This window comes from Passer domesticus, chromosome 3, assembly GCF_036417665.1.
Source record: "Passer domesticus isolate bPasDom1 chromosome 3, bPasDom1.hap1, whole genome shotgun sequence".
In the NCBI taxonomy this organism is placed as follows: domain Eukaryota; kingdom Metazoa; phylum Chordata; class Aves; order Passeriformes; family Passeridae; genus Passer; species Passer domesticus.
In genome coordinates, this window is record NC_087476.1 from 40122344 (window position 1) to 40149093 (window position 26750).

The 26750-nt window shown below is 37.1% G+C and overlaps 1 protein-coding gene across 4 annotated transcripts in view; it reads right to left on the bottom strand.

Annotated features, from left to right (window-relative positions):
• The window catches only part of MMS22L (MMS22 like, DNA repair protein), a 90097-nt gene that overhangs the window by 37366 nt on the left and 25981 nt on the right, over window positions 1-26750 (bottom strand). For all 4 annotated transcript variants that reach the window (XM_064412748.1, XM_064412747.1, XM_064412749.1 and 1 more), the window contains 3 exons: window positions 23370-23489; window positions 22734-22954; window positions 19786-20295 (listed from right to left, as the gene is read on the bottom strand). In XM_064412748.1, the coding sequence (XP_064268818.1) occupies window positions 19786-20295; window positions 22734-22954; window positions 23370-23489 (851 nt within the window). The remainder of the gene's footprint in view (window positions 1-19785; window positions 20296-22733; window positions 22955-23369; window positions 23490-26750) is intronic.

Below are 26750 nucleotides of genomic sequence, written 5' to 3' on the forward strand. Positions count from 1 at the left end.
TAGAGAGCTGTTTTCCTTTCCTAATCACATTTAGAAAAGATAAGGTTGCAAGAACAGCAAAGACAACACAACCTGTATTAATTCGGTGCAACTAGTTCACATTTCAGTTTGTGGAATACTGTTGGGAAAAACAGACACCTGATTTGAGCCCAACTGCAATTTTCCTTCGTTACCTTCACTGGTGTTCAGCCATGCTAGCTTCTCTCCTGTACTATGCAGGCATATGCTAAGACTGCAGTTTCTTTTGTGTCCGTAATGCAAAATACAAACTGGAAGGCACAAGCACACAAAATCTGAAGTCCTAGGAGAGAGTGTCCAGGTACTCATTTTAGCATAAGGGCTTAGTCATTCACAGATCTCAGTCAAGTAGTCTCTCCTAGATGCTGCACTATTCAAGGCACGGGAGTCATCTTGTTGCTTTGAACAGGTGCCTGCTCAGTTCTTTTGAAGAAACAACAAAAAAAGTAGAGATAAAAAGACATTTAGTTTCCCTAAGCAGTCTTTCAGTATAGGTCAGACAGAGAATTTTTTAATCCACTTAAAGAACAAAGAAAAATAAAGAAAAAAATGTAAGAAGCTGCATTGAAATTGATACTATTCTAGGTTGTTGTAATCTCCTTTTTTAGTTCACATATATGCAAAAATCCCCACCTAAACAAAATTTAATATTTATAAGTCATTGCCATAGCACAGAACTTAAAATAGCTGCAATTCAATTTTTTAAAAGCCTTATTTTGAATAGAAATCTTTTGCAACATTACAATTAGTTTTATTACGACAAAATCCCCCAATATATTCCCTGTCACCTCAAAAAAAATAAGAGTTCAAAAGGAAAACACAAGACATACTCAGTCACCACTGATGGGAAGGAGAAGGCTTACAGAAATCATTGGAAGTTCTGTGATCTGCCTTGAGACACTTCAGCTTTTGGTTTTGATTTTGTTCTTTGTTTAAAAAACCACTAGTAATCTTCTATCGAAGTATTTCTTAGAGAACTGAGAAACTGTCATTACATTTCTGTAACTTTAAGTTATCACAGACCAAAGCTCGTTCCCTTTTTTTAACAGATTTTGTTTCCAAGCTATTGTATATTTGAAAGAACTGGGAGCCCAGATCACTTGGGTTATATTTATTCAAGTTCAGACTTTATAAGTAACATAAATGCTAATATCTGACACACAGGGAACAGAAAGTGTTAACTATTAGGTATTTATATGAAAAAAAACCCATCACTGCCGGTACCATGATTCTTCCTTCTTGCCATCAGAGCAGAACAGCTACAACCAAAGAATGGAGGGTCACAGCTAATAAGTTTAGCACCATTTGTTCCCTGTTAAGAGTACCTTCCTTCAAAGTAATCAAAAGAAAGATCCACTCAACATCATCAAGACCTTCTGAGTGAACTCCTTGCCTCCAGAAGCTGACTGCCCACAACCACATCCAGATGGTTTTTGAATAGTTCCTAGTATGGAGACTCCACAATGTCCCTAGACAACCTGTACCAGTGCTCAGTCACCCTCACAATGAAAATAGAAGTGTTTGCTGGCGTTCAGAAGGACTCACCTGTGCCTCTGGTCTTGTCACTGAGCACCAATAATAGCCTGGCTCCATCCTCTTTGCACCCTCCCCTCAGACAATTCTACTTATTGATAAAATACCCCTTTGCCAGTCCAGGCTGAACAGCCCTGGCTCCCTCAGCCTTTCCTCACAAAAGAGATGCTCCAGTCCCAAAATCATCTCTGTAGCTCTCCACTGAACCCTATCCAATATATCCATGCCTCTCTTGTACTGAGCAGCCCAGAACTAGACACAGCACTCCCAGCTGTGGCCTCGCCATGAACAGTGGTAATGCTCATTACCATGAGCTGGTAATGCCATGAGCATTACCAGCTGGTTCCCACCCTGAACCAGCTGGTAATGCTCTGCCTACTGCAGAACAGGATGCCACCAGGATTCTTGGTGGCAAGGGCACATTTCTTGCTGAAATCCCTGATGAAGGCATATGGAAACCTTCCACATCACTATAAAATGACTCATACATGAATATAATTTATAGTGAGAATCAGAATGCCAGATTATCTGAGAAACTGAAATGCTGAAGTGAGAAGCAAGTGCCATGTTACTTAATAAAGTAACAGTAACACAGCTTATAAAGTTATAAGCCCTGTTACTTAACAAACAGACAAACTGCAGATTGCAAATAGGTATCTGTCATAAAACTCTTCCATTTAAGCAGTACTTCTAAAATTCATCACACTATAGACATTGTGTTAAACAGGATTTCCATTTGTATTTTGTCACTTGTTGGTTTTGTTTTGTGTATTTTTTATTAAAAGCTAAAGTCACAGAAAAAACCCTTTTTGGAAAGGACCCCTGGAGGTACAACCCTTGACTCAAAGCAATGCTAATCTTCAATAAACTAAGGAGGGAAATTCCACAACCTGTCTTAGAAATTTGTTCCAATGCCTGTGAAAATGTTATCCTTATTTCTAATGAAAACTTCTTTCCTCACGATCTCAGTCCATTGATTCCTACAACCTTTGCGACGAATCTGATTCCATCTTACCTACTACTCTCCTTTCCTAAGGATGAAAAACTCATCTTTCTCTGTCTCTCCTTGTAAGAGCGTTTGCTCCTGCCGCCTAATGATCATGTTCATCCTCTGCTCAACTTAAATTGGTATGTCAATGCTTTTCTTTTACTGGGAACCCAATATGCTGCTTACTTATACAACGTAATTTATTTGAACCGTATTCTTGCAGAACACCAGGAGGGCAATGAAATGTAGCTGTCTACAGCTACACAACAGCCCAGACTCAGATACAACATATTTTCTGAATTTTTACAACCTAAGTCTTTTTTACCAATTCCTGACTGTTTTTTTTTTCTCAGAAAAAATTTCATGAGAAACAATAACTATATAGTGTGACTGGAATGCCAAGTAATGGTGCTGAAAGGCCAGCACTGAAATCCAGTTTTAGGTATAGTAATTTCCAAAATCCTGCCTTTAGCTCTTCTATGGGACTCTGAGACCAGCAGCAGCTGACAGAGAATTATAATGATGCCACAGGTTCATCTCTTCTCTAAACTATTGTTTACACTTCTAAAAGTAATTTGTTACACAGTACAGATAGCTTAAATAAAAATTAAAGCTTAAAGGTTGACCCTAAACAGACAATTTCTTACAATTCAGACCCCAGTAGTTAATCAGACTCCCAGCGCTGACGGACTCCTCACACCAGGGAAGAGACACCCACACACTGTACTAAAGTGGATCTCGCTTTCAGCTCACAGTTTCATTCAAATATATCAAAACAATACAGATAATTTTGAAAGAGTTTACAATCTTAGAAATGTGATGGCAAAATTTGGCTATGTAAAGATCATTAAAATTCTTTCTAGCCATGCTATAAAAAAATTTAAAAAAAGATAAATTCAAAGTTCAACGAATTGTGTGAAACATTCACTGAGGACAACTTCTCCAATGTCTTCCATTATCTAGCACAGCTTTAGAAAGGCAGTTTCTCTCATTGAGCAGGCTCAAGTACAAAGTACCCAGGCTCAAGTAGAAAGAAGCCAAGACAAATTGATAAAATTGTTATTCTAGCTGCAGATATTCATATGTTGAGTTGGTGCCACCTTAGTTAAAATTTTCTGATGGCATCAGGAGATGTGAAATGGACTCTGAGGATAACTGCACAAAGTCCTGAGGACAGTATCAAAATATTAAATATTAAAACCAAATACTGAAAACAAACCAGTTAAAAGTACTACTACCCACAGTTCTCTCTCCAGACATTTTGAATAATTTCCAGTAACAGAGCTATCTTACCATTACACCCGTAACACTGTCAGTATTACCCCACAACTCATCTTTAAGGCAGGAAGCCTGAAAAATACTTCAAAAATACTCTTAATTTAAAACAAGACTGTAACAGAGAGAGGAACTGTAGTTCAAATAAAGTTTTTCTTTTCTAAAATGAAACTCTCTTGCTCCAGCTTCTCTGTCTTTGCAAAAAACCAAAACCCATATGCAGATGGATACTCTCTAGCAAGCTGCTCGGAGTCATACACTGTAAGTGGTTTAGGAAAATCTTCCTCTCAAGAGAAAAAACAGATTTTGGAAGGCAGGGAAACTTGTACTCAAGATAATGAACTAACTTGTTTCCAAATTCCAAATCAAAATATTTCATTTCCTTCCTGCAAAATCAATTTTGTTCCTTATGGAGTATCTGTTGAAGGAAAGGATGCTGTTCATGTAATATATGTTTTTAGTGGAGGTGATTACTTTGGGTACAAAACATCCTGTACTAACATTGCTCCCAATACTAGGTAATACAAACAGCAGAGCTAATCTGTCACCCAGGAAGAATGGCAGGCTTGCTAATATCATCATCCCTCCTGAAACACAGTAAAAATCACTGTCAAAACTGATTGTTTATTAGATCCAAGGTACCATCAACAATATCAATTGTGCCTGGCAGTGAGAACAGGAAAATGTTTTACAAGTTCTACCACTGGGCATCCATTTAACTTCCAGCACCAGCTACGCTGTAAAATTGTGTGCATAATTTATCTTGTGACCTGTGTGTGTGGGAAGCATTATCCAGGCAAAACTTCTCACAGTCTGACAAAATGCTATGATTTGCACTGTTCAGATGATTGAACAGACTTTAAGCAATCATCGAGAATAGTTTTTATATTCAAACATGCTAAAGTGTACACTACATGAGAGCAACCTATTGCTTTAAGATCAGATTTGATAGAATACAAGTAAATGAACAATTACTACATTTGAAACTTGCCCATATCTTATCCATTAGGCTTAAGTATTATTAAAGCTCACATTTATCTTTCACATTTTTAGCAATTTCTCCACAAAACACTCCTAATGTTTCTATGGTGTCCATGGTAATGTCTTTGCTTACATATAGCTTAAAGAGACATTCATTCCAATTAGGTGAAGTAAACAGAAAAGAGCCATTCATAATTCCTCAAGTTATTGTCATCTTTTACATAGAAATCAACAGCCTTCAAACACTTTCCAGCTTAAGTCTGTCACATGCAGTTGACAGATAGGTGTGCCAATAAATTCTCTTTTCCACATCATGGCAAAAGCAATTTAATTACTCCCAGTAACATACAAAAAGTATTTAGCAATAATTCCAACAATGCAGGTTTGATAACTTACCATGTTTCTTTTCAGTGTAAGTGTATTTATTGCTACTACTGTGCAAGGCTTCCTGAAGCTTAATCGAATATTTTTCTATACTATAAAAAACATTTGATTATAATGACACATGCTGTAATGCCTTCCAAAAGACTCACCTCAGATAGAAAATATGCTCAATAAAATAGGATTGTATGAAATTGTGCTGGTTTTGCAATATTGTACTGTATTTAATACCAAAAGAGACAGAGATGTTATTTAAAAACTTGCAGCACATATTTTTTAAAGCATTCTGATTTTATGTGCTGGTTTGTTACTTAATTTCTTAAGATGCACTTGCCTAGTTTGCAATATTTGTTTTTTCATTGAGAAAGTAGCTGATGGAGGTGCTTTCTGATGTTTTTTTTTTACATAAAAACCACTATAGTGAAAAACCAGCATAAGCCCTGGGACACCTACCAGCTCCTACTACTCTGCCTATGTTCAGCATGTCATGTCCTTGCCATGCAGCATCACCTACCACAGGTAGACAACACATTGTTAATAATGTCACAAATAACTTTAAAAGTTTTCTATGCAGCTGCTGAAAGAATTCAGAGACAACTTCAAGACACAGAGTTAAATGTTGCAGCTGTTTTTCCTATTTTGCTCTTCAAAGCCCTAAACTAGAAAATCCCTTGAGTGAAAAGTCAGAGAAAGGCTACCATCCCTTCTAGGGTTAAAAGATGCTTTTGTAAGATTTTTAGGTCAGATTAACCTTTTGCTCACAATAGGGCTGGTTATTGGTTTTATTTTTTTACTGTCTTTAACACAGGTAAAAAAATCAATATGAAGCGAGACAAAGGGCTCTGGAGGCCCTGGCTGCACCAGCTTTTGGTTTGGCTCATACACAATCCTACAACATGCTGAGGCTGGGAAGGATTAGCCTGCTTGTGTTGAGTAAACCGATGATACTCAATAAACAGTTTCTGTTGTAAACCCCTTAGGACGTGCAAAGCCACACTAGTTGGCATTAGACCAGATAAGCTGCCGAACCAGCTGTAATCTCATTTAGACCTGAGCTGATCCTCCTGTCCTTTCATTCCACAGGATCAAAGCAAACCACTGAGGAGGCAGCTGTATTACAGCAGCAGTGCTTGCTGGATGCGGCAAACATTTCATAAATTCCTCTCCTTGAAGCAAGCCTGCACATAATCTACCCAGAGCCAGTTCAATCAATGGATTTCTGAATTCATTAGTCTTATTATTACAGGATAACTGTTTTCTCCACATAGTGTTGTAGCTGGTGCAAGCCAACTTTGCAAAACAGCTCTTATTGCTGACCATTTCTTTCTGGTAATGTGCCTTTGCATTTTTGCAGTGCCACATGAAAATGATTTAAACCACTCCAATGCAGTATTTTTTTAAAGACTAGAAATAAAACCAATTCACGAATATTCAAGTAGGAAGCCTTGAAATATAGTACACTCTTCCAAGCATAATTACTGGCTACCTGTTTGAATGCTTCCATGCATCAGTAATAATGACCAATGTTTTCTGAGCTCAAATGATAATGGCAAAAGTAGAGATTATATCATTGTAGCAGCATAAATACAGACAAAAAAACCCCACAGATGTGAAAGCAATAATTCTAAGAAAGAATTTCTACTTGCCTTTTACTCTTTGTGTTCTCTGGAATTAAAAAGAAGAAATATTTTCATTGTTGAAGAAATTAATAGCACAACTTAGGAAAACTGGAAATCCACATAAGAAACAAGTATTTTTAAACTAAGCACAAATGAAAACCAAGGCACTGGATCAAATAAGACTAGAAGGTGCAACATTTGATTTCTGTATCACATTTGAAGTTTTCACTCCAGTTGCAATTATAGATAAAAAATATTATAACCTTAGAGCTTTAGAATAACAGAATGTGTAATTCAGAAAATGCATCAACTGATCCACTTCCCACCAGTGAACTCTGCAATATGGCACATATTCATAGATAAACAAAGTAAAATTATATTTTTATTTACAATGTAATAAGGAAAATATTATTAAAATATTTTACAGTCCTTTTAATTGCTAATTATATTAATCATTAATGTAAAGACTTAAGTTTTCTGAAACAGGTGCATTGAAAAAAAAAAAGAAAATTGATGTAATAGGAATTATGCACTACAGCAGCAATGTTTTTAGGTCATATACAAGTAACATTACTGATTCTTGGATCACTCCTTGAGGAATGAGTAGTAGCCAGAGCAAACAAGTTTGGTCTGAAAAAAAAGGAAGGCCAGATAACCCTTACATTTAAGGTAAAAATAGCAGTGTTTGTGACTTACTGCTATTTGCAGCCAGTATAAATATGCAGCACATTCATGCACGAACTGAAAAGTCAGGAAGATCCCTCACAGAGAACTGCTCCAGGTTTACAGAGCACAAGAGAAAGATGTGTATCATCCTTGCAGGCACACCCTACCCTACACTGCACACATCTGTTGAACATCTGTATCTGGCTGCTCACATTTTCATAAGAGTATGGAAAAAAAGTTCTTGTAATAAAAAGATTCAATGAAGTAGAATAAAATCAAAGTTTAACACATACAAATTATTTTAACAGATTACAGAGATGTTTAGTATGAAACTTTTTCAAGCACTACAGCACAGATGTGCTAGAGCATGTCATAGGCAGCTGGCAAAGAGGAATAAAAGGTATTTGCACCTATCATGTACAGATGTGTAAAAAACTCACCACACATCTCTTCCTCAATCACTTAGAAACCATCTGATGTGCTAGTTAATGATTCCCCTCTCTCCACTTCATTCTTCAGACATAAAGGGGTCCCATTTAACATAATCACTTAATAACAGCAAAGTGATGGGTATCAGAACTCTAATTCTTCTAATATTTGCAAAATCCAGCTCTTTGTAATAATAATAACACCATGATAGCAAACTGTAAAACTGTGTAATTATACTTTAATTGTATTGTGAGGCATGCATTAATCACAAAGTTTAAGTACCAAGGATGGAATTATAATAATTCTGTAAAACAAATTTAAGCTAGCTAAGTAGGTCAGAACCACTAGCATGCAACAGGAGACCTCTGGGAATTTATCAGTTAATGGCTATTTATGTGCAAATGAGTGCCCTCCAACCCTCCCAAATCCTGTGTAGCTGAAGGGTATTTCTGTTAACCAGGAGCATGCTTAACTGCTGAGGCATAAATTAAACCATTTATTGGAATGATTTTAATTCTTCTCTCCCCCCACCCCCTCTTACTACTCCCCTCCACCCTCACTAGCAGCACAATTTACAGTATTAATTTACATGGAGATAGGATTCCTGAAGATTTTTCAGAAATTACTCTGTTTCAAGAAAGAGCAGGAAAAAGAGAACGGGGAAAAAAAGAGCGAGAGACAAACTTTTAGTAAGAGACAGTAGCAATGCTACACTTAATCTTCAAATCTTAGCAGGTGGAGCTGTTAGAAATTCCACAGGCTCAGTATCACAGAGTGCAGAGGAAACACTTTCGTAACGAACTTCAATGAAATTAAATTCTGTTTTACTTCCTCACAGAATCACAGAACCTTTTAGGTTAGAAAGACCTTTAAGATCATCAAGTCCAAACATTAACCCAGCTCTGCCAAGTCCACCAGTAAACTATTTCCCCAAGTGCCACATCTCCTGCTTTTAAATACCTCCTGGGCAGCCTGTCCCAGTGCTTGACAACCCTTTCCATGAAGAACTTTTTCCTAATACCCAATCAAAACTTTCCCTGGTGCAACTTGATGCCATTTTCTTATCTCACAGTCTAAATTTGGAGAAGACAATGAAGCTCAAGGGGGACTGCATCCACAGTATTTTCTGTCGTAACATTCAGACTGTACACATATCAAAGGTTTTCTTTCAGGAAAGAAAACAACAAAAATTTCTTGGCTGCAAGAAAAGAACACCTTCAATTTTTGAGTTGACTTGGAAAAAGCTAGTAATTTTTCATGTCTTGGGAAAATAGATACCTTTACAAACTACTTGGAATCAAGATGTATTGAATTTTCACTGTGATGTAAAATGGGGATGATTTACAGACAATATAAATGATTTCTCAACACTTATAATCATAGCAGTAATTCAGTACAGCAAGGCAAGATAATGTAAGCATAACTTCAAGATTCACTTTTAGGCTTAAAATTTCCTATGCTTGGGATTTCTTTCTTTTCCTAAGTTCATGCACACATATTCTTGCAACGCCTAGGGTCTCAGGATAAAAAAACAGCAAAAATCTGATTATCCTAGCATCAATTAACCACAGCTCCCTGTTACCCTAAATAGGGTCACATCTCCCCAGTGCCTAATAATTATATTGTAAAATCCCTTGATTGTCTGAATATATTCACTCTCCCTATGATGTTTGGATGATCATGGTTGTGTTACAGTTAATTATTATTTAAGACATGATTGCACTACATTACCCTTTCTGATGCCATCTTTGCACCTAATACAAAAGCCCACATAAATGTAACACACTGGACAAATACACACAGTTTTCCCTCATCAATTCAAGCTGTTGTAGAATACCCTTTCATGTGAATCAGAGGTATTCCCTAGGAGCAAATCTTTAGCAGCTCTAAAATATTTTTAATTGGCAGATATGTGGAACACTTACTGAAGTATTTCCAAAGGCACATCTCCAATAGCTAAACAATATATTCATGTCCAGAAAAACAAAAGAATATCAACAAAAATACTCTGTTTACTCTCAGGGTTGACTTTTGTAAGGAAAACAAGATAGCAAAAAGTGGTAGAAGGAAACCTCATTGTTCTGGCAAGCACATCTGTACTTGCCTGTTCTTCCCTTCTCCTGCCCCTCAGTGAAGGTTGACACATCCCTGGCAGCAGGATGCTCCTGCTGTGTGCATAATGGCTGCTGTGGCTGCCTGTGCAGCCCCTGCATTACCACAGAGAGGGCCAGGAGCTTTCTGCCTCTTAACACAGATTTGCAAGCATGCACATTATACCAGACACTTCATACAACTCTTTGATAACAGCCAAAAATTAATGAATGAACAGAACTATCTGACCAAAATCACGCCTGGATTTTCAGAAGCATTATCATGTGCATTATCAGAGCCTGTGACAAACCCATGCTTACCTCCCCCTTCCCTACAGTGAGGGGCTGCAGCCTCGATTATGTCTGTACCTTACAGTCATTGGCAGGGGCTCAGTATTGCCCTCAGGCTTTAATTAACCCCAATTAGAGATAAACAGGGCCTTCTGGTTATGAAAGGGGGAACAGACAGCATCTTCAGCTTATCAGACAACTATGTAAACCACAAATTGATTTTACCTTTCTCTACCTGCTCCTCTCAAAAAAAAAAATGTTAGGAAGAGGTCCCCACAAGATCCTGAGATGATGCACAATGAACTTGTTTCAGAGCATGCCTTCTTCTTTCCAGTTTGTTTTTAGGGAGGATATATATGGTGGCCTACTATTTTGGGCTCATTTCCCATTAAACACATTTTCACTGTCCCTGTTTTAGTGCCACTGTAAAGAAAGCTGGAGCATTTAGCCACTGGCAATTAATGACACTTGGACTTGCTCCAAGCCAAATAAAACATGGCAATGCACATCTACATGCCCTGTATCAATGCCTAAAAAAGCATTTGTGAAGTGATTTTCTAGACAGATTTCAAGACTCAAACACTCATCACCCTTTTCAGCAGGGCCACTGTCCAGCGCATACAGTAGCAGCCATCTTTACACTCCCACCTCAGAAATTCCAAGAACAAGTAGGCTACAGTAGCACTAAACAGGTTCAATTTTTCTCCCTCAACTGAACAGGGAAATTTTAAAAAGATCTAAAAAAAATAAAATAATTAAGTTTGGTTCCACAAGACTCTCTTGAAGCCTGCAAAAGTGCTACATTTGCAGCCTACCCTAAATAACCACTTTAAACTTCTGTCCAAAATTAACCAATCCTGTTTTCAGTAGCAAGAAGAACAGCAGAAAACCTGTAACGTTCTTTTACATACTGGCTAAGTTCAAGCATGTCTCCCCTCAATTCTTCCTAGCTGAAATCACTTCCAAACTTATACAAACTGCCTACTCTAGTCATTAATTTCTGTGACTCTCTCCAATTTTCAATTTATACATAAATATTTTGTAAAATGACATATCCAGAACTGCATACAGAACAATGCAGCTAAAGACAGAATAAGCTGCTCTTCTCACCTGCAGGAGTTTTATTACCACACTTCACAACAATATTTAGGGTTTGTTTTTTTTCCTAAAGTCACATTAGGTTCTGCTTTGTAATATCACACAGTCTGTGTGCATAAAAAAGTCACTGTTAAAAGTTAGTTAGCCAATAGATATCAGTCAAATTTCAGACTTTCTTGCAGATACTATGGTCTTAGAAACTCACATAAATAAAGATGCTGTAAACAGAGGTGAAAGCGTAAGTACCAGGTACACTCCTTGCAAGATACAAGGGAATCCACTTCACAAACAATTTCAATTCAAAAACAATTCCAGCTTTTCCCCCTGCACTAGGTGCAACTGTGCTGGTGCAGGGACAATACCGGACCTTGCAGGAATCTGTGCTGAGCAGGCAGGTAGCAAAGTCTACGAGCAAAAGCAGAAATGGGGTAAGAGCAATGGCAGATACCTCACTTCAACCAAGCCCAGATGTGGAGATCCCCTGTTTCTCTCACCTCCCGGTACTTTGACAATATGGCTGCAAGTCAAGCATTCCATGTTCTATTTCCAAGTGTTCTTCCTAACTTCCTAATTACTTGGCCTTCACTATTTCCTCTTGTTGATAGTAATTTATTTCAAAGTAATTTTAAATTCTGGCTTTGTTTTCCATTTGAACACAGGGAAATACCCTCTAATTTCTGATACCCTCTAATTTCTGGCTACATACAAATTCAAACCTTGATTTTTTTTCATCTAGTACAACTCCTTGCACTAAACAGTTCTTCATTTTCAGTGATCTGAACAAATGCCATTAAACACTGATAATACTAAGATCACACAAGTAACACTGAAGCATTGCACTACTGATGATTTTTGTGGAAAATTCTCTCATTCCCATAGAGTCACACAATTTTACAGAAAAATTGTTTGTACTTTTAAGGCTGTTTTCTTTTTTTCTGCGCTTTTTTTTTTTTTTTTTTGCTTAGGATACCCAGGAATGAGTACACTAGAAGTTGTTTATGTCCAAGAAAAAATTCAATCATAAGCAAAAGCATCCTAGGGGATGAAGAATCAAACAGCACATACCCAGAAAAACACTAAAGAGTAAACAGAAAACACAATGTATTGAGATTCATCCCCTCTCTTCACTTGGTCATTGCCTTCAAGAAAACACACCAAATTGTTTTTGCTGTTTAGTCAGCCTCAGAAGTTGGTAGCAAGAGTTGATGCTGGTAGGTTACAGCTGTCAGTAACAGAATCTGAAACAAATTTGGAAAAAAAACAAGTGGCTATTTCTTGTCACTGTAGCTATTACCCAGTTGCCCAAGTATGAATGAGGGTAGGGGGAACAAAACCCAAAAGCTTATTCTACTGAACCACTGAACTGAATCTTTCGGAACAGCACAAAGTGCTTCAATCTATGTTGTCTTGTCCAGCACCCAGCAGGTGCTTTCCCTGCTTTTCATTTTCCTCCATTAAGACAAGTACGTTTATCTGTTTGGTTAGCATAAGGATTCTCCTTGGAGTTGGTTCAGATTTTTCCCTCCACTTTAAAGGTCAACTTTCTTTAAAACACATAGGCACAAATTAATTCTCCTCTCCAGAGAGATCAACTCCCATCTCAGGGGCGAGCAATGGAGAGAAGAGCACAAAGGGAAATATTCTGGGTGAAGCAGAGCCAGAAGTGTCTGGTTCAGTGCACATAATTGACTCGTCTAAACATTCTTGACACATCCAAGACAGGGGCTTGCCGCTGTCCCAAAATGTACGCTTGCTATTTAATCAGTCAGGTTTCTGATTCTCCGCTGAGAGCCCAGAAAGGCCGGGCGCAGGCGGGCAGGCAGGGCGGCCGGGCCCGGAGCCAGCGCCCGTGGCCGCTCCGGGCTCCGCAGGCTGTCAGTAGGAGGCAGCATTGGCTCTGCCAGCAGCCCTCCGCGCCGCAAAGTACTTGGGAGCGGGCTTCATTCTTCTGTCATTATATAAGCAAGATGACACTGTTCTCTAATCCAGCCAAAGCTGATAAGTACCATCAACCTGTCACTTCCTACATTTCAAATTCTAACATTGCAGCATCAAAGAGTTTTTACATTTCGATTTCTTTTGCTGGCAGCGGTCGGTAGCCTCTCATTCTCCCACGGTGTTCTAATGCAGCATTTGCACACCGGGGTTACTCCCAGCCTGAATAGCAGGTCATCCCCTACTCACTGAGCTCATCTGCGGCCCATGTGCTAGGCAATTTAGATCCAATCAGCCCTTATTTAGCTCAAGAGTAATGAGCAGCATAGTGACACAGACTTAAGCCTGACCCTCAGGACACTGCTCATCAAGCAGTAAAACTGTGACAAAATCATTCATCTTCCACCCGCTGGCAAGAAATAATACTCGCACTCACTGTATTACTTTTTCAAGACACAGGAAAAAAAAAAGGTCCTGAATTTTCATGATGTGAGACATTAATTTGCAGAAAGCTGAATTCCCTTAAACCCCCCTGTTGCTATGAGCTCACCAGGGGGAAATAGGCCTTAGGAGACTGAAATGGAATAAAGAAAATTGCTTCAGCTTTCTGTTCATTTTAAATAAGCCTTAAATCTGACATGAGATATCCTAAAGAGAGAAGAAATATAGATCTTGTAAGGTAACGAAGAAACAATCAAAATTAAGAGATTAGAAGGCTAGTTGCATATAATGATTTTATTGGCAAAAATATTTCTTTTGTTTAACATCCACAACAAAAATACCCCACTCCATATGAAAAGCCATTTTCACACCTCATGTGAAGAATAAAAGGAAAACCAAGATGAAAGTTAATTTAGGGAAAATAGTTTCAGAAGTGAGACACTTCCATCAGAAAACAAATCTGTGCTTTATGTCCTTCAGGGAGCACATATTTCTCTAAACAACTGCAGGGTCCCAAACAGCAGGTTCTCAGTACACCTGGATATGGTTTTACTCTTTTTTTTCATGGATTTACTCTTTCACAACAGAAGCCTTGTACTGTTGTCAGGTAGGCTACAGAAAGCTTATGTGGATTAATTTTTGGAAGATAAAATGGATACAATGGAACAAAAAAGTGTTTCCATCTGTAGCACAGGGGATTGAACTGTGTATCTTCATGATTCATGTCTAAGTACTAGACTTGAGTGAATTTCTTTAGCTTTGGGTGTCTACCAAGACTGACTTTTTCTGGGTATCAGCAATTAGAAGGTTACTTGATAGATTTTAATGTTTCAATTTGACTTAAAGTGATTTTAGAATAGAATAGTGGAATAGAATATTCTATTATAATATAATATTCTATTATAATACAAGGGATATAAAATGACCATCTAGTCCAGCTGCCTAAGTAGTAGAGAGCTGACCAAGAGTTAAAGCAAATTAGTAAGTGTGTTGTCCAATTGCCTCCTAAACACTGACACGCTTGGGGTAACAACCAGTTCTCTAGAAAGTTTGTACCAGTGCCTGATCATTCTCTCAGTACAGAAATGCTTCCTGATGTCCAGTCTAAGTCCTCTCCTGGTGCAGGTTTGAAGCACTGCCACATGTCCTATTATTGGAGCCCTGGAAGAAGAGCTCAGCACCTCCCTCTCCACTTCCCCTTCTCAGGAATCTGTAGGGAGCAATGCCTCAGCCTCCTTTTTTCAAAACCAGACAAGCCTTAAAACCTCAGCCACTCCTCACAGGACATGCCTTCCAGCCTTGCTGCCCTCTAAGGCAGATGCTCTCTATTACATCCTAAATTTCAATGTGAAATTAAAGTTAATTAATTGTTTAACTTTCATATGTCTACCTAATGATTCAAGAAAATGGGCACTGAGAAGGGGAAGTGAAAATTCTTGCAAACCTAAACCAACCAGTGACAGACATATACAGGAACTTTGTATATGCAAAGTATTTAGGGACACATTTCCAGTGCATGCTGCTGCCTCATTTCATTTCTTTACACAGTAATACTCTCAGAGCAGAGGAGAAACAATCAAAACATACATTAGTTTTAGCTAGTCAACTTTGAAAGTCAGAATACAAGGGACAAATTTGTAAAACATTATTTTAGTCTCCAATAAAAACCTGAAAAAATACCTCAAATCCCACAAAATAAAAAGAAAAGAAAATTCAGTGTTAATTACCAGGGCCACACCCTAAGGCAACAACTGTAGCTAAAATCACACACTATTGGCTCAGAAGGTGGTAACAGATTATTTTTACAGATTTAGACACAGGAAACCTCAAAATGCTGCTATATTCTTAATCTGTGTTTGCTTCTCATTAGAGCACTTAGAGACTAGATTTTCATTACACTCCTTTAAACACCAGTTTTGTTAATGGATTACCTGAACTTCAAAAACACCAGCAAAAATACTTTAAAAGACAGGTTAAGCATAGGAAGGCAAGCTTGCTCCCCAAGCATAGGATATTTGTTGCAAAGTAAAAAAAGGAAGGATTTATTTCCTTTTTTTCACACAGGTGAACAAAGTTCACAGCAACTTTTAGTGGTCATTCATTAAGCCTGGGAGATCTTAGAGCTCAGCTAACATCTTCTGACTCTCAGTTCAGCGGCTTAGTCACAGAGTTGCCTTCCGTGCTTATCAGGACATCGCAGCTGGTAGCTCTAAATATCCTCACAGGATGGGATGGGTAAGCGAAGACTCACGATCTTCCAAACTCTTCTGAATACAGTTTTCAGAAGCTCAACATCAGAAAAAAGCTTTTACAAAGACTAACACTATAACCCCTGAGGGGGAAGAAAAGAAGGAGGGTGGACCTTTCTATTCTCCTCCTGAGCTTATCTACTGACTTACACAGTGACAGAGAGGGGGAGAGATGCTTCTGTTGGTCTCGAAAAAGCTTCCCACAGGCTGTTTTGATGGCAAGTATAACTCAAAAAAAATTACAAATGACTGTACATTTCCATAGCAAAGATATACTGGATAATCCATTCCTATTGTGGTTTCTCTCACAACCTCAAGGCTAAACACACTCAAACAGATAGAAACATTCAGTTCTCCTGTTACCCATGGCCCATTTATTAATGTAACTTTCTACTGGAGACAGTTTACTTCATCAATATTGCTGTAAGAGCTTATAAAATTTACACATTGAAATTTTAAAAAATTAGCAAAAAAGTATAAATGGGCACCAATGCATAAAAACAGTTTTCAAAGTAAAATTACCACTTATTATGGTGTTAGGTTAGTGGTACTTCTCATTTCTCCTACAGGAAGCAGTACCAAGTTTCCATGAAACCACGCAAAGATCTTTGGAGCATGGCAGGGTATCTACTCACATTTTATAGTCCTGTAACTCTGTGCTAACACTCAACAAAACCCAAATGCCAGGATGACAATAATAAGAGAAAGCTCATGTCAAAGCAATACCCCATTACAATACAAGACATTTTACCATGTTTCAAACACTTCTTTTAAGTATAACATATTGCAGTGCCAGCTCCTACAGCCAATTTCTCTGAGCCTTGTATCCACTTCTGCAGCAAGTTCTGTCAAATCTATTTAATGCCTGTATTTTTATTAACCTAGGGCTTCTTTTCGTGCCACAAGGCACTTAGATGACAGATAGTGCTAGAGATTTGAAACAAATGAAAGCACACATGGGCAAACATCCCGCATTTACCTTTCAGTAAAAAAAAAACAAAAAAAAAAACCCAAAACAATAAGAATTTTAAACCATTGTTTAAAAACAGGGGGAAAAAAAGGAAAAAACTTATGTCTGAGCTAGAAGCAGAATAAGCAAACATAGGAAGGAAGCACTTCACAATTTGATTTAGGGGAGTTTCTTGATTATTTACTGGTTTTTTTACATGCTTCTTAAAAGGAGACTGTATTAAAACACAATCTTACACTTCACAGTGAATCTTACTATGAAGATCAAATACTTGCAAGTGCCAGCAAGTAGCATTTGATTCCAATTACCCACTCACCATGTATCAAAAACTGATAAAAATGAATTCTCCTGCCAAGACATAGTTCTATTTAAATACATGGATCCCAAAATAATCAAAATGGTAACAATCAATAAAAAAATTGGTTTAAGAAATCTTATTTAAAATAGTCTAACCATAGCTAAATATAACAATCAAAAGCTACCAATACTTTTCTAGAAGACAAGAAAAAGCTGGAAAGGGTTATTTTAAAACATTGTGGTGTAAAAATAGTGAAGGTGGGGGTCTCTTTTCAGATGCTTTTTAAGAAAAAAACAAAGAAAGAGAACAAGTGCACTTTCAAATCCTTGTATGCCAAGTTTTAGCCCAGAGCAAGATTTCACTGCTATGTTACAAACCCTTGAAAATAAAGGTTTATAATGGAAATGCTGACAGACCCTTAACCACAGCAGCATGAATAGCTATAATTAAAGAAGAGCTTTTGGCTACACCTCACTCTGACAATGAAAGACTAGAATTTTTACAATATCCTCAAATAAAAACAACTGGGAAACCTGGAATGAGATTCCAGCAATCCAACAAGATATGTTAAAGGGGACTGCTAAAACTATTTGACATTTTAAGCTTTAAATATTGAGGCACTTAGTTAACACAACCAAGTCAGTATTTTCATAATGCTACTTAATCAGCAATAAAGAATGCTCCTGTGAGCCATCATCTGGGGTTAACAGAAAGTAACATATGAAGTTATTATTTCCTAACAGCCTAGAGGGAGCTGCTTGTCTCTTTAATCAGTGATCTCACTTCCTTCCTACCTGTAAATTCCCTGTCATACAGTTATAAAATTATTAAGAGTGCAGTGTACAGAAAAATTATATTTATGAAAGGCCTACTATCTTATATCAGCCTGGATTTTAAAAACAAGCATTTCATCCTTTTCTGAGTTCGACAACAGACCCGGCATAATGTCTGGTCAATTCAGTAACATTCTAGCATCTGATTAGCACAAAGTCATCCATATCTTCTGAACCAAAAAAAAAATGTTTTAGTGTTGTTTTATTTGCATAGCAACAGAGGACTGACTGTTTTCAGTAAGTCTGTCAAAGCAGGAGAATCACTAACATTTTCCTGTTCCATACAACTCAAAGATCAAAGTGTTTCATAAGTGTTGAGGAATTTGGTTCCTCTGAAGATAGGATAAACTGGGTGGTAACAGTAACCAAATGTATAAAGACAGAAACCGAAATAACTGTTAAAAGCAAGGCTAAAAATCTATCTCCTACCACTTACTATTTGAGCATATTGGTAATTCACATATTTCAGAATAATTACTTTTTGTAAAAAAAGCTACTAATACTGTCCTGTACCTTGTCTGTGATGACCTGAGAAGTCTAGATTGAACTTCCATGCCCTCTTCTCTGTGTTACAAGAGGGCCACATAAGCCCCAGTCCTGGAAAGCTTAAAAATAATACCAAGTTATAAAATAGGCAATTTTTTCACCAGTCTAAAATTTCTCCCTATTTCATCTTTAAAAACAACACAACAAATGCTGTGTATTAGCTAATAGAGAAAATGTCAAAGTATTTTTGAAGTCTCCAATTTATTCCAGGAAATACATTCAGTTGCACTGAAATAATAAATAATAAATCAACTAAACTTAGTTTTGTGCTTCATCTTTTTTCAAAAGACTGCCTGAAAAACAGTTGTCTTTGGATCTATAAGCTATTGACAGCTGCAGTCAAACTACTAGACAATAACAAAGAACCTAGTTAAAGAGAGATCTTGCATATGGGCCTCAGTATTCCTATTATGCACTCTTCCACAGCTCTTTACACATATTTCAGTCTTGCACATTTGAAGTAATGGCAGATCAATAGACACCTCTTAATATCTTATGAAAAAAAAAAGCAGTTTGGGCTTCAAACTGGAGGACTGCTTCTCAAAGGCATCAGTAGGCAAAAAAATATGCTTATTGAAGGGCACTGTGGCTGTTGAAAAATGAACTAGTACATCAAAGCAAAAACTGCTTGAAAGTGGTAAGATATGATTTCGTTCTTTCCTATCGAACCCCAGACAAGTATTTAAATCTCCCTAACTGTAGTATTTGAATGCAACCTTGGTAAAAGAGAAAAAAAAAAGAGAATGAGAAGTTGGCAAAATGAATATATTCAATGAAGAAACAAAAACAAAAGAACAACACCCCCCCAGTTAATTAATACAGACAATAATATCCAAATTTCCCGTACCACAGAAAAGATGATATTGTTTGAAATAGAAGCAACTGGATGACTTACTAAGACACGCTGATTAATTACAAAACATCATGATGTCAAACCTAATCTCCTGAAATAGCAAGGAAACATTTCAAAGATTCTATATGCACTAAAGTATTGGTGGATATTGAAATTTAACGTATCATTCATAGCCCTTCAGAGATTTCTCTTTCCATTTACTCAATTCTGGTAAAAAAATTAATAGGAACTACAGTTTAACCCTAAAAACAAAATGTTAGTTTAAATCCACAATTTAACTAAATAACTTACCGAAGTCTGGCTAGAACAACCTGAAGAAAATTCAGGACCATGCTCAGCTCAGCTCCTCGACATGCAGGCAGCAGCATAGTAAAGCCATCATTTAGCAACTTTTCCTCAGAAAGGCTCAAGTAGCAGCTGGTTTCAAACACTTCCTGGACACCATCAATGTAGGTTGATAGCAGAGTCCAGAGATTTTGTCTCTGTGTGTAGTCATTTTTGGTTACTAAAAACTCCTTTGCCTTCTCACGGAAAGCATTTGCGATTTTCTCGGCCAGGGCACTAATGTCCATATTCTTCTCAACATAAATTAAAAGGAAAGCAAAATGACCTCTCCAGATAAGAGCTCTCCGAGCTGTGGTAATGGAGGACGGAGTCAGGAAATCCAGCAGATCCAACACCCGACTCACTATATCTTCTGTCTCCACAATAACTGCCAGCACGAGGAACAGGCTAAAAAAGTTCTGCAGCCCCACTTCCGTCAGCTCCTGCATTCTTTTTCGATGGAACTTGGAATAAATTCTACAAAAACAAACAAACAAACAAACAAAAAAAAAAAAAAAAAAAAAACCAGGAAAGAGAAAGTTTCTAAAAGTATGCCATTTTCTATCTTTTTGAGTGACTAAAAATATATTTTCATGCTTTTAGTTTATGGTTATCCACTTCCAGTAACCCTTAAATTTTAAACACTCGTTTAAAAACTCGTTTCTCGTTACTCTTATGGCAACTGGAACAAACATGCTCTTTCAGTTTCTGCTTTTGATTTGAAGCACACACTGTTTCCAACTGGAGGTGCAGCCTAACCCTTCCCTGTTATCTAACCTCTAGTACCAAGCTGAGCACAATGTTATGAGCAGACTCTACTCTGTCTGTGATGGATGTCCTCCACATGTGCCTTCAAATCAGTCAAGTTTAGGCCATGAGGGACCCCTAGGAAAGGGAGCTGTCAAGTGGCATCTCTTTGCAGCAGCAAACCATTTCTGTACACCAACTTCTTCCCTGGGAACTTCTTCATTTCCACCTGGAAATCAGCCACTGGTTTCTGCTATTATGTTATAGTGCTGCAGATGCAGTGATCAAAGTCTCACCTACCAAACCATCACTGCAGTAAAAGGAGATTGCTGGAATTTTCCTTTTCTCCACAGTGCTTTGCCAAAGTCTTTATCAACTTGTACTGCTCACCTATGGCATGGACAGGTTTGAAAGAAAACAGAAACTGAGGCATTTGGAAGAGAAACCTCTCTCCAGGTAGGAAGCTGTTATGAAACTCTATCTGCATTGCTAACAGGACAATGCTCAAGTCATACACAGCTGATGGTGACAAAGCACTGCAACTTCGAAACTTTAAAGTGGTTGCCAAAAAGGAAAGAGCTTAGAGAGATCTTTTCTGGGACCTTTGCTTGGATGTTGACTTTTATTTTAAAATCACCATTCCTACAACAGAGGAGTAAGATGAAAATGGAATAACTTTTTGATTTTTGTGTTTGAAACTTCAGGTACATCCTTCACCTTTAATTCAAAATAAGTTCCATCTACAGTAGTTAAACATCCATAAGTGTTGTTTGCCTATTTTGTCACCTGGAAAATAGTTGGAAGTGGTGTTGAGGTTATCAAATCTAGCCACCAAAAATTAGAGCAAATCCAATTAATGTTGTTTAGTAGTAAATTACTACTGACAGGCATTTATGTTTTTCATGCATCAATTAATGCTTGGTTAGCTACTGAAAACAGAGTTCATCCCAAAATCATAGCTGTAGGCTGTTAAATTTTGCTGCTTGTGTAATTGATTTTTTCAAGGTAGAAATGAAGAAAACTGGTTCAACAAACTGATGCACTGTGAGTTGTATGTTATTACTCCCCCTCTTAAATTAAGGAAAGTAATAAGTTCTAAGAGCACAAAAATGTAAGTGTAATTTTTTTCACTAAGAACAGAGTTGACTAATTATAATTTTTAGAAAAAGCAAGACACTGATATAGAATCCAACAACATATTTGTTTCTATGCAGTTGCAGTGGCATAAAGCAAATCATTATTGACTATAAAAATTTCTGAAGCGTACATAGACATTAGGCATAATGTCTATGTACATTAGGTTCTTTTCTGATAGCCAAGATAACCCTTCTTTTCTGGAAGAAAAACACCACAACTTTGTAAGGTGTGTATACCGTGGGAATTTTTTAATGTTTACTACTTGCCTACATGAAGATCTTACGAATGCTTAATAAAGTTTTAATTAATTATATTAATACTTAACAAAATCTTTTTTAAAAACTCAAAAGCCTAAACCAGAACTACTTGTTTTCTCTAACAAAAAAAGAAAAAAAATTAACAAGTCTGTACGACTCGTTACAACTGCTATCTTATTACTATAAGAAAAGTCTTACAGATTAGTACACATCTAAAACATCACGGGTTTCATTTAGAGCATATATATTTTATGGTTTTTTAATATCATGACTCACTGTGCTTAATTAGTATGTTCCAAGATTAAGTGAAATATTAAAATCCTCACAAAAATATTATGAGAAATTTTGAAAACCACTGAAAAGAAAATATTTAAATGAAAATGCAGGTTTAGCAAGTGTCAGTCTGCATGTTCCTGAACGACACATGGCTTGCACAAAGCTCAAACACAATTTCTGTGCTTTAATTACATTATCTGTCTGGCAACTGAGTTGTACCACTGCACTGGTTGCCAGTCTACCAAATTCCTGGCCAGTGGGATGAGGTAAATCATCCCAATCTATGGATGCCAAGGTGATTCTTGGACCCAGTTACAGCCTCAGCTGGCAACAGAAACTTCAGGGAACAACTGCTTTCTTCAAATTATGAGTCACCCTGGATCCCTCACCCCCTTTACTTTGTCATGAGCAGAGTGTCCTCTGCCTCGCATGTGGCTGGAAGGGCCCCTAACCCACTACACTTGTTACAAAGTGAGAAAAACTAAATAGCATCCATACCGTCCTTTAATTTGTTTCCAAGGATGCACACCATTGTTTTCTTCTTTCATAATCCGTGCCAAAATGCTGAGGAAAATGAAGTAACTGTTGCTGGAGTTGTACAGAGAAGGGACCTGCTGTTCACAGCAGCAGCGTTTCACCAGCTCAAGCATTGACAAAGAAGTCTTACTAATATTTGCCAGATCCTTCAGACCAAGCCAAGGAACGGTAAAGCAGCTGTTCTAAAAGAATCGAAGAAAACAGAAAATATTATAATAACAATAAATGCCAATATTACAAAGGCAGTAAGATGCACTCCTTCACAGGAACAAAAGGATAAGTTCCTACCACAGCTAAAACAATAAAAATGCATTGTAACAGTGTGCAAAGTATTTTTACAAGATCTTAAACTGAGTAGTCTTTATGAAAAATAGGACTAAAATATATTATATTCAATAATTTCATAATGTAATGGACCATAATAAATTTAAATATTATTTCATTACATAAACAGCAAATTTAAGGATACTGTCATTGATTAGGTAGTTTTACACAAGTATAGCAATCAAGCTGGGCTACAGGAAAATCAGAATTAATCAGCAAAAATCAAAGACTGTCTACATGCAATTCAGCATTTTTATATATCCACCTACTTACCAGATTCTTGCTGTAATAATCCCAGAGTATGGTGACAACAGATAGGTTCAAATCCCAGAAACTACACAAAGTCAAACAGCACTGAAGATGCATTCGTAAGTGTTCCTCCAACACACCAGTCTTGAACAGGAAGTAAGACATTAATTGTAGGATACATAAAACCAGTACTATCAGACTATTCAAAGTAATTCCTAATATAAAATATATTTTTAATTATATACTGTTGAGTAAATGCATCTTCTAATACAAGCAATGAACCTGAAGATAAAAACTGACAATTGCATCCTGCAAACCAGCCAATGCTGGTTCATCCAAGAATCACAGAATCATTTAGGCTGGAAGACTTCTGAAAACGTTCATAGGAAAGAAAATAGGAAATACCAAACAATTTGAACACAGTGAAGCATTCAGGTAGTAACTGTAGGATAATGAAAGTGGAATTATTCTCACCCTGATTTTAGTAACAACAAAAGAGAACTTTCATGGTAGGTAGGATATTAAGAGCTCCATGCTCTGAATTAAAATCATGTGTTGAACCCAGCCTATTTTAGGCATCTACTTTAGGGTGATAATTCCCATAAGGGCTTTATTGTCTCCATTGCCTGCAAAAGTGGTTTAATAGACCAACCTGTGTGCAGTTGTCTTAAGAGTAGACTTTTACATGTGTCAGTCAGTCTAACACCTGTAGCCCATGGCAGGGGTGTGGGAAGTAGATGACCTTTAAGGGCCTTTCCAAATATTACATGATTCTATGATTTACTCGCAGTGCTACTTCTTACGACTAACTACGTCTTTGAGTGGTTTTTTTCCTGTTTTCAATGCCACACAAATGAGTCTAACTCCTTAACTTGTCTCTACCTGGCTATACATTCATGCGGAAAACTTGACTTGCTACACTTTATCACAACACTGTAAACAATTACACAATCACCTACAAGAACTTCTACCCACGTCTGCCTTTGCTTCTCATGAACAATTAATGTAGGGCATATGGCTTCTAAAGTGGTACATTCCTAAAACAGCTTGAAAATTGAAAAGACATTTTCAGTTGTCATAGAAAATTATAAATTCAAGACATTATGTGCAAGATACAAAACCCAATGGAACAGGAAAGTAACTTTCCAGTAAAGACTCATTAAAAATATCCAGAATAGTAATTCAAATGTAATAAAAATGCCTACAAATGAAAGGTGATACTCAAGTATTTTTAAAATATATGACATAACTATTAATTCAATAGACTTTCCAAAAAGCCCCAATCTTGCACAAAAAACAAGGGACAGAACAGCTGCTCTTGTTTTTTTATGAATAAAAGCAAGAGTCTTGATGTAAAACAAAAAAACCTGCAGCTGAACATACCTATTTCTCTAGAGGTATCTACCCAGTTACAAGGTTGCAAAAAAAAAAAAAAAAAAAAAAAAAAAAAAAAAAAAAAAAAGGCGAAAAAAAAGGCGAAAAAAAACCCCAAAACACACACCATTCAAAAATTCCCAGAAAGAGAATGCTTAGTCTTGAAGTTGTATTTTGAATCTAGGGTTATGTTTAGGATCTAATTCAACAAACAATTCACTTAAAATAATTCAACAATAAACACAGCAGTTGAGCAGCTTCAATTTGAACCATTATTTATCTGTCCAACCATAGTTTTAGAACAGTTTCCAAAACCAAGATAGCACTGAAGGCTTTATCTCAAATTTAATATAAAAGAATATCCAGACTTCAAATATCCCTGGGATTAATGGATTCTCTCATTGCTCTTTTGCTTAAAATGGTCTCTTGCACTGCTGGAAATACTATCAGAACTCTTGAGGTAGTCAGCTTTTAATTTATCACAGAAGGGAGGAACACCTGATACTATCAAAATGATAGTACTATCTAAACATAACATTTTTCTCTTATGACCTCCTACTGTAGTAACAAAATTGGTTTTCCTAGAAACCCAAGAAATACTTCTCTATCTCTCCTAAGGTAGAATTAAACAAAAAATACAGTGAAAGTATAACAAAACTGAGGCAGAAATGAAACACCACAAAGCATTTATTTTCTAAAATGAGAAGTCTAATAAGACAGACTGCTATTAGTTCTCACGAACTAAAAAGCTTTTGATTCTCACAATAAAACTTCATAAACACAAATTCCTCTTATACTGACAACCCATAAATCTAGTCAGTTTGATGTTGCCTAGTAGACAGATACAGTTATGGTAATACTACTACTGCAACAATTTTCATTTTGTAGTACAAAAAGAATTGTAAACCAGCTTTTTTTCTTCTTTTGGACGAGAATTCCAAACTACAGAAAAGGCAGGAAACACCTCATATAACTAGTTTCCTCAAAAATGCCCTTTTTTGTGATACTGAACTGAGAGTTTTTTCACATGAGCAATTTTCAACTCTTATCTGCCTGGAATTTAAAAAGAGAGTAATTTGTGGCTGAAGAACTCAGCTGTTGGTCAACTGTTTGAAGCTGAAAGGATATATCCAAGGCAGAAGCCCACTACACTTGCCCAGGTATCCATGATTGCTCCTATCTTCTCACAGGGTGCTTTTGGTTCCCATCACTATTGATCCCATAGGATGAACAGCACCTTCACATCTTTTCCTTGCTCAGCAGCAGTCTGACTAAAGGAGTTCCTGTTGGGAACAGGGCATTGGGGTGCCCCTCAACCACCTTCCCCTGGACATGCAGCACCATCTTCTAGAGGTCCTCATCACACCCAAAATCCAGCATATTACCATGCCTTAGGCTCTTCTACTGCCTGCATGTGGACCACTAACACAACAGTATTACTGAAGCTACCACAATGCTGCAGATTTAACACTGGTTAGGCATTTTTGTATCCCAACACTTAGCTGTCCTAAGGATGTTAAAGCTAACTCCAGCTTCTGCTGCTTCATGATGCTCTGTTACCCTCAGTGGCTGCAACTGAATCATCTTTTCACAGCACAGAATTTGAAGCTCACATGAAGAGACATTTACAGTCATTGATAGGAGATTATCAATTTATCTTACAAATGTATGTTTTGCACCTTTTTCAGATGCTTTTGAACACACAAAACTACACATACTTATTTCTTCGTCATTTCTGCCCCATTCAGTGTAAATTGCCATTCTTCTGAGCATGTAGTCTACAAGCTATATAGGGAAATTAGGGAGCAACAAGCACAAGATTATGAGGCAGATGAACATAGTACTAAATATGGTTAATTTTTAAGTTGCCATGTACCTAACAATGAAGTTCTTAACTACCAACTCCTGCCCTCTCTAGCAAATGGGCAATTCAGCACTATTATTTCTTTTAATTTATTTTGCACAGCTATTGCTGTGCATCTTTAGTAGATAACAGGCTATATGCTGAAAAGGATGGCTCAGATAGGATTA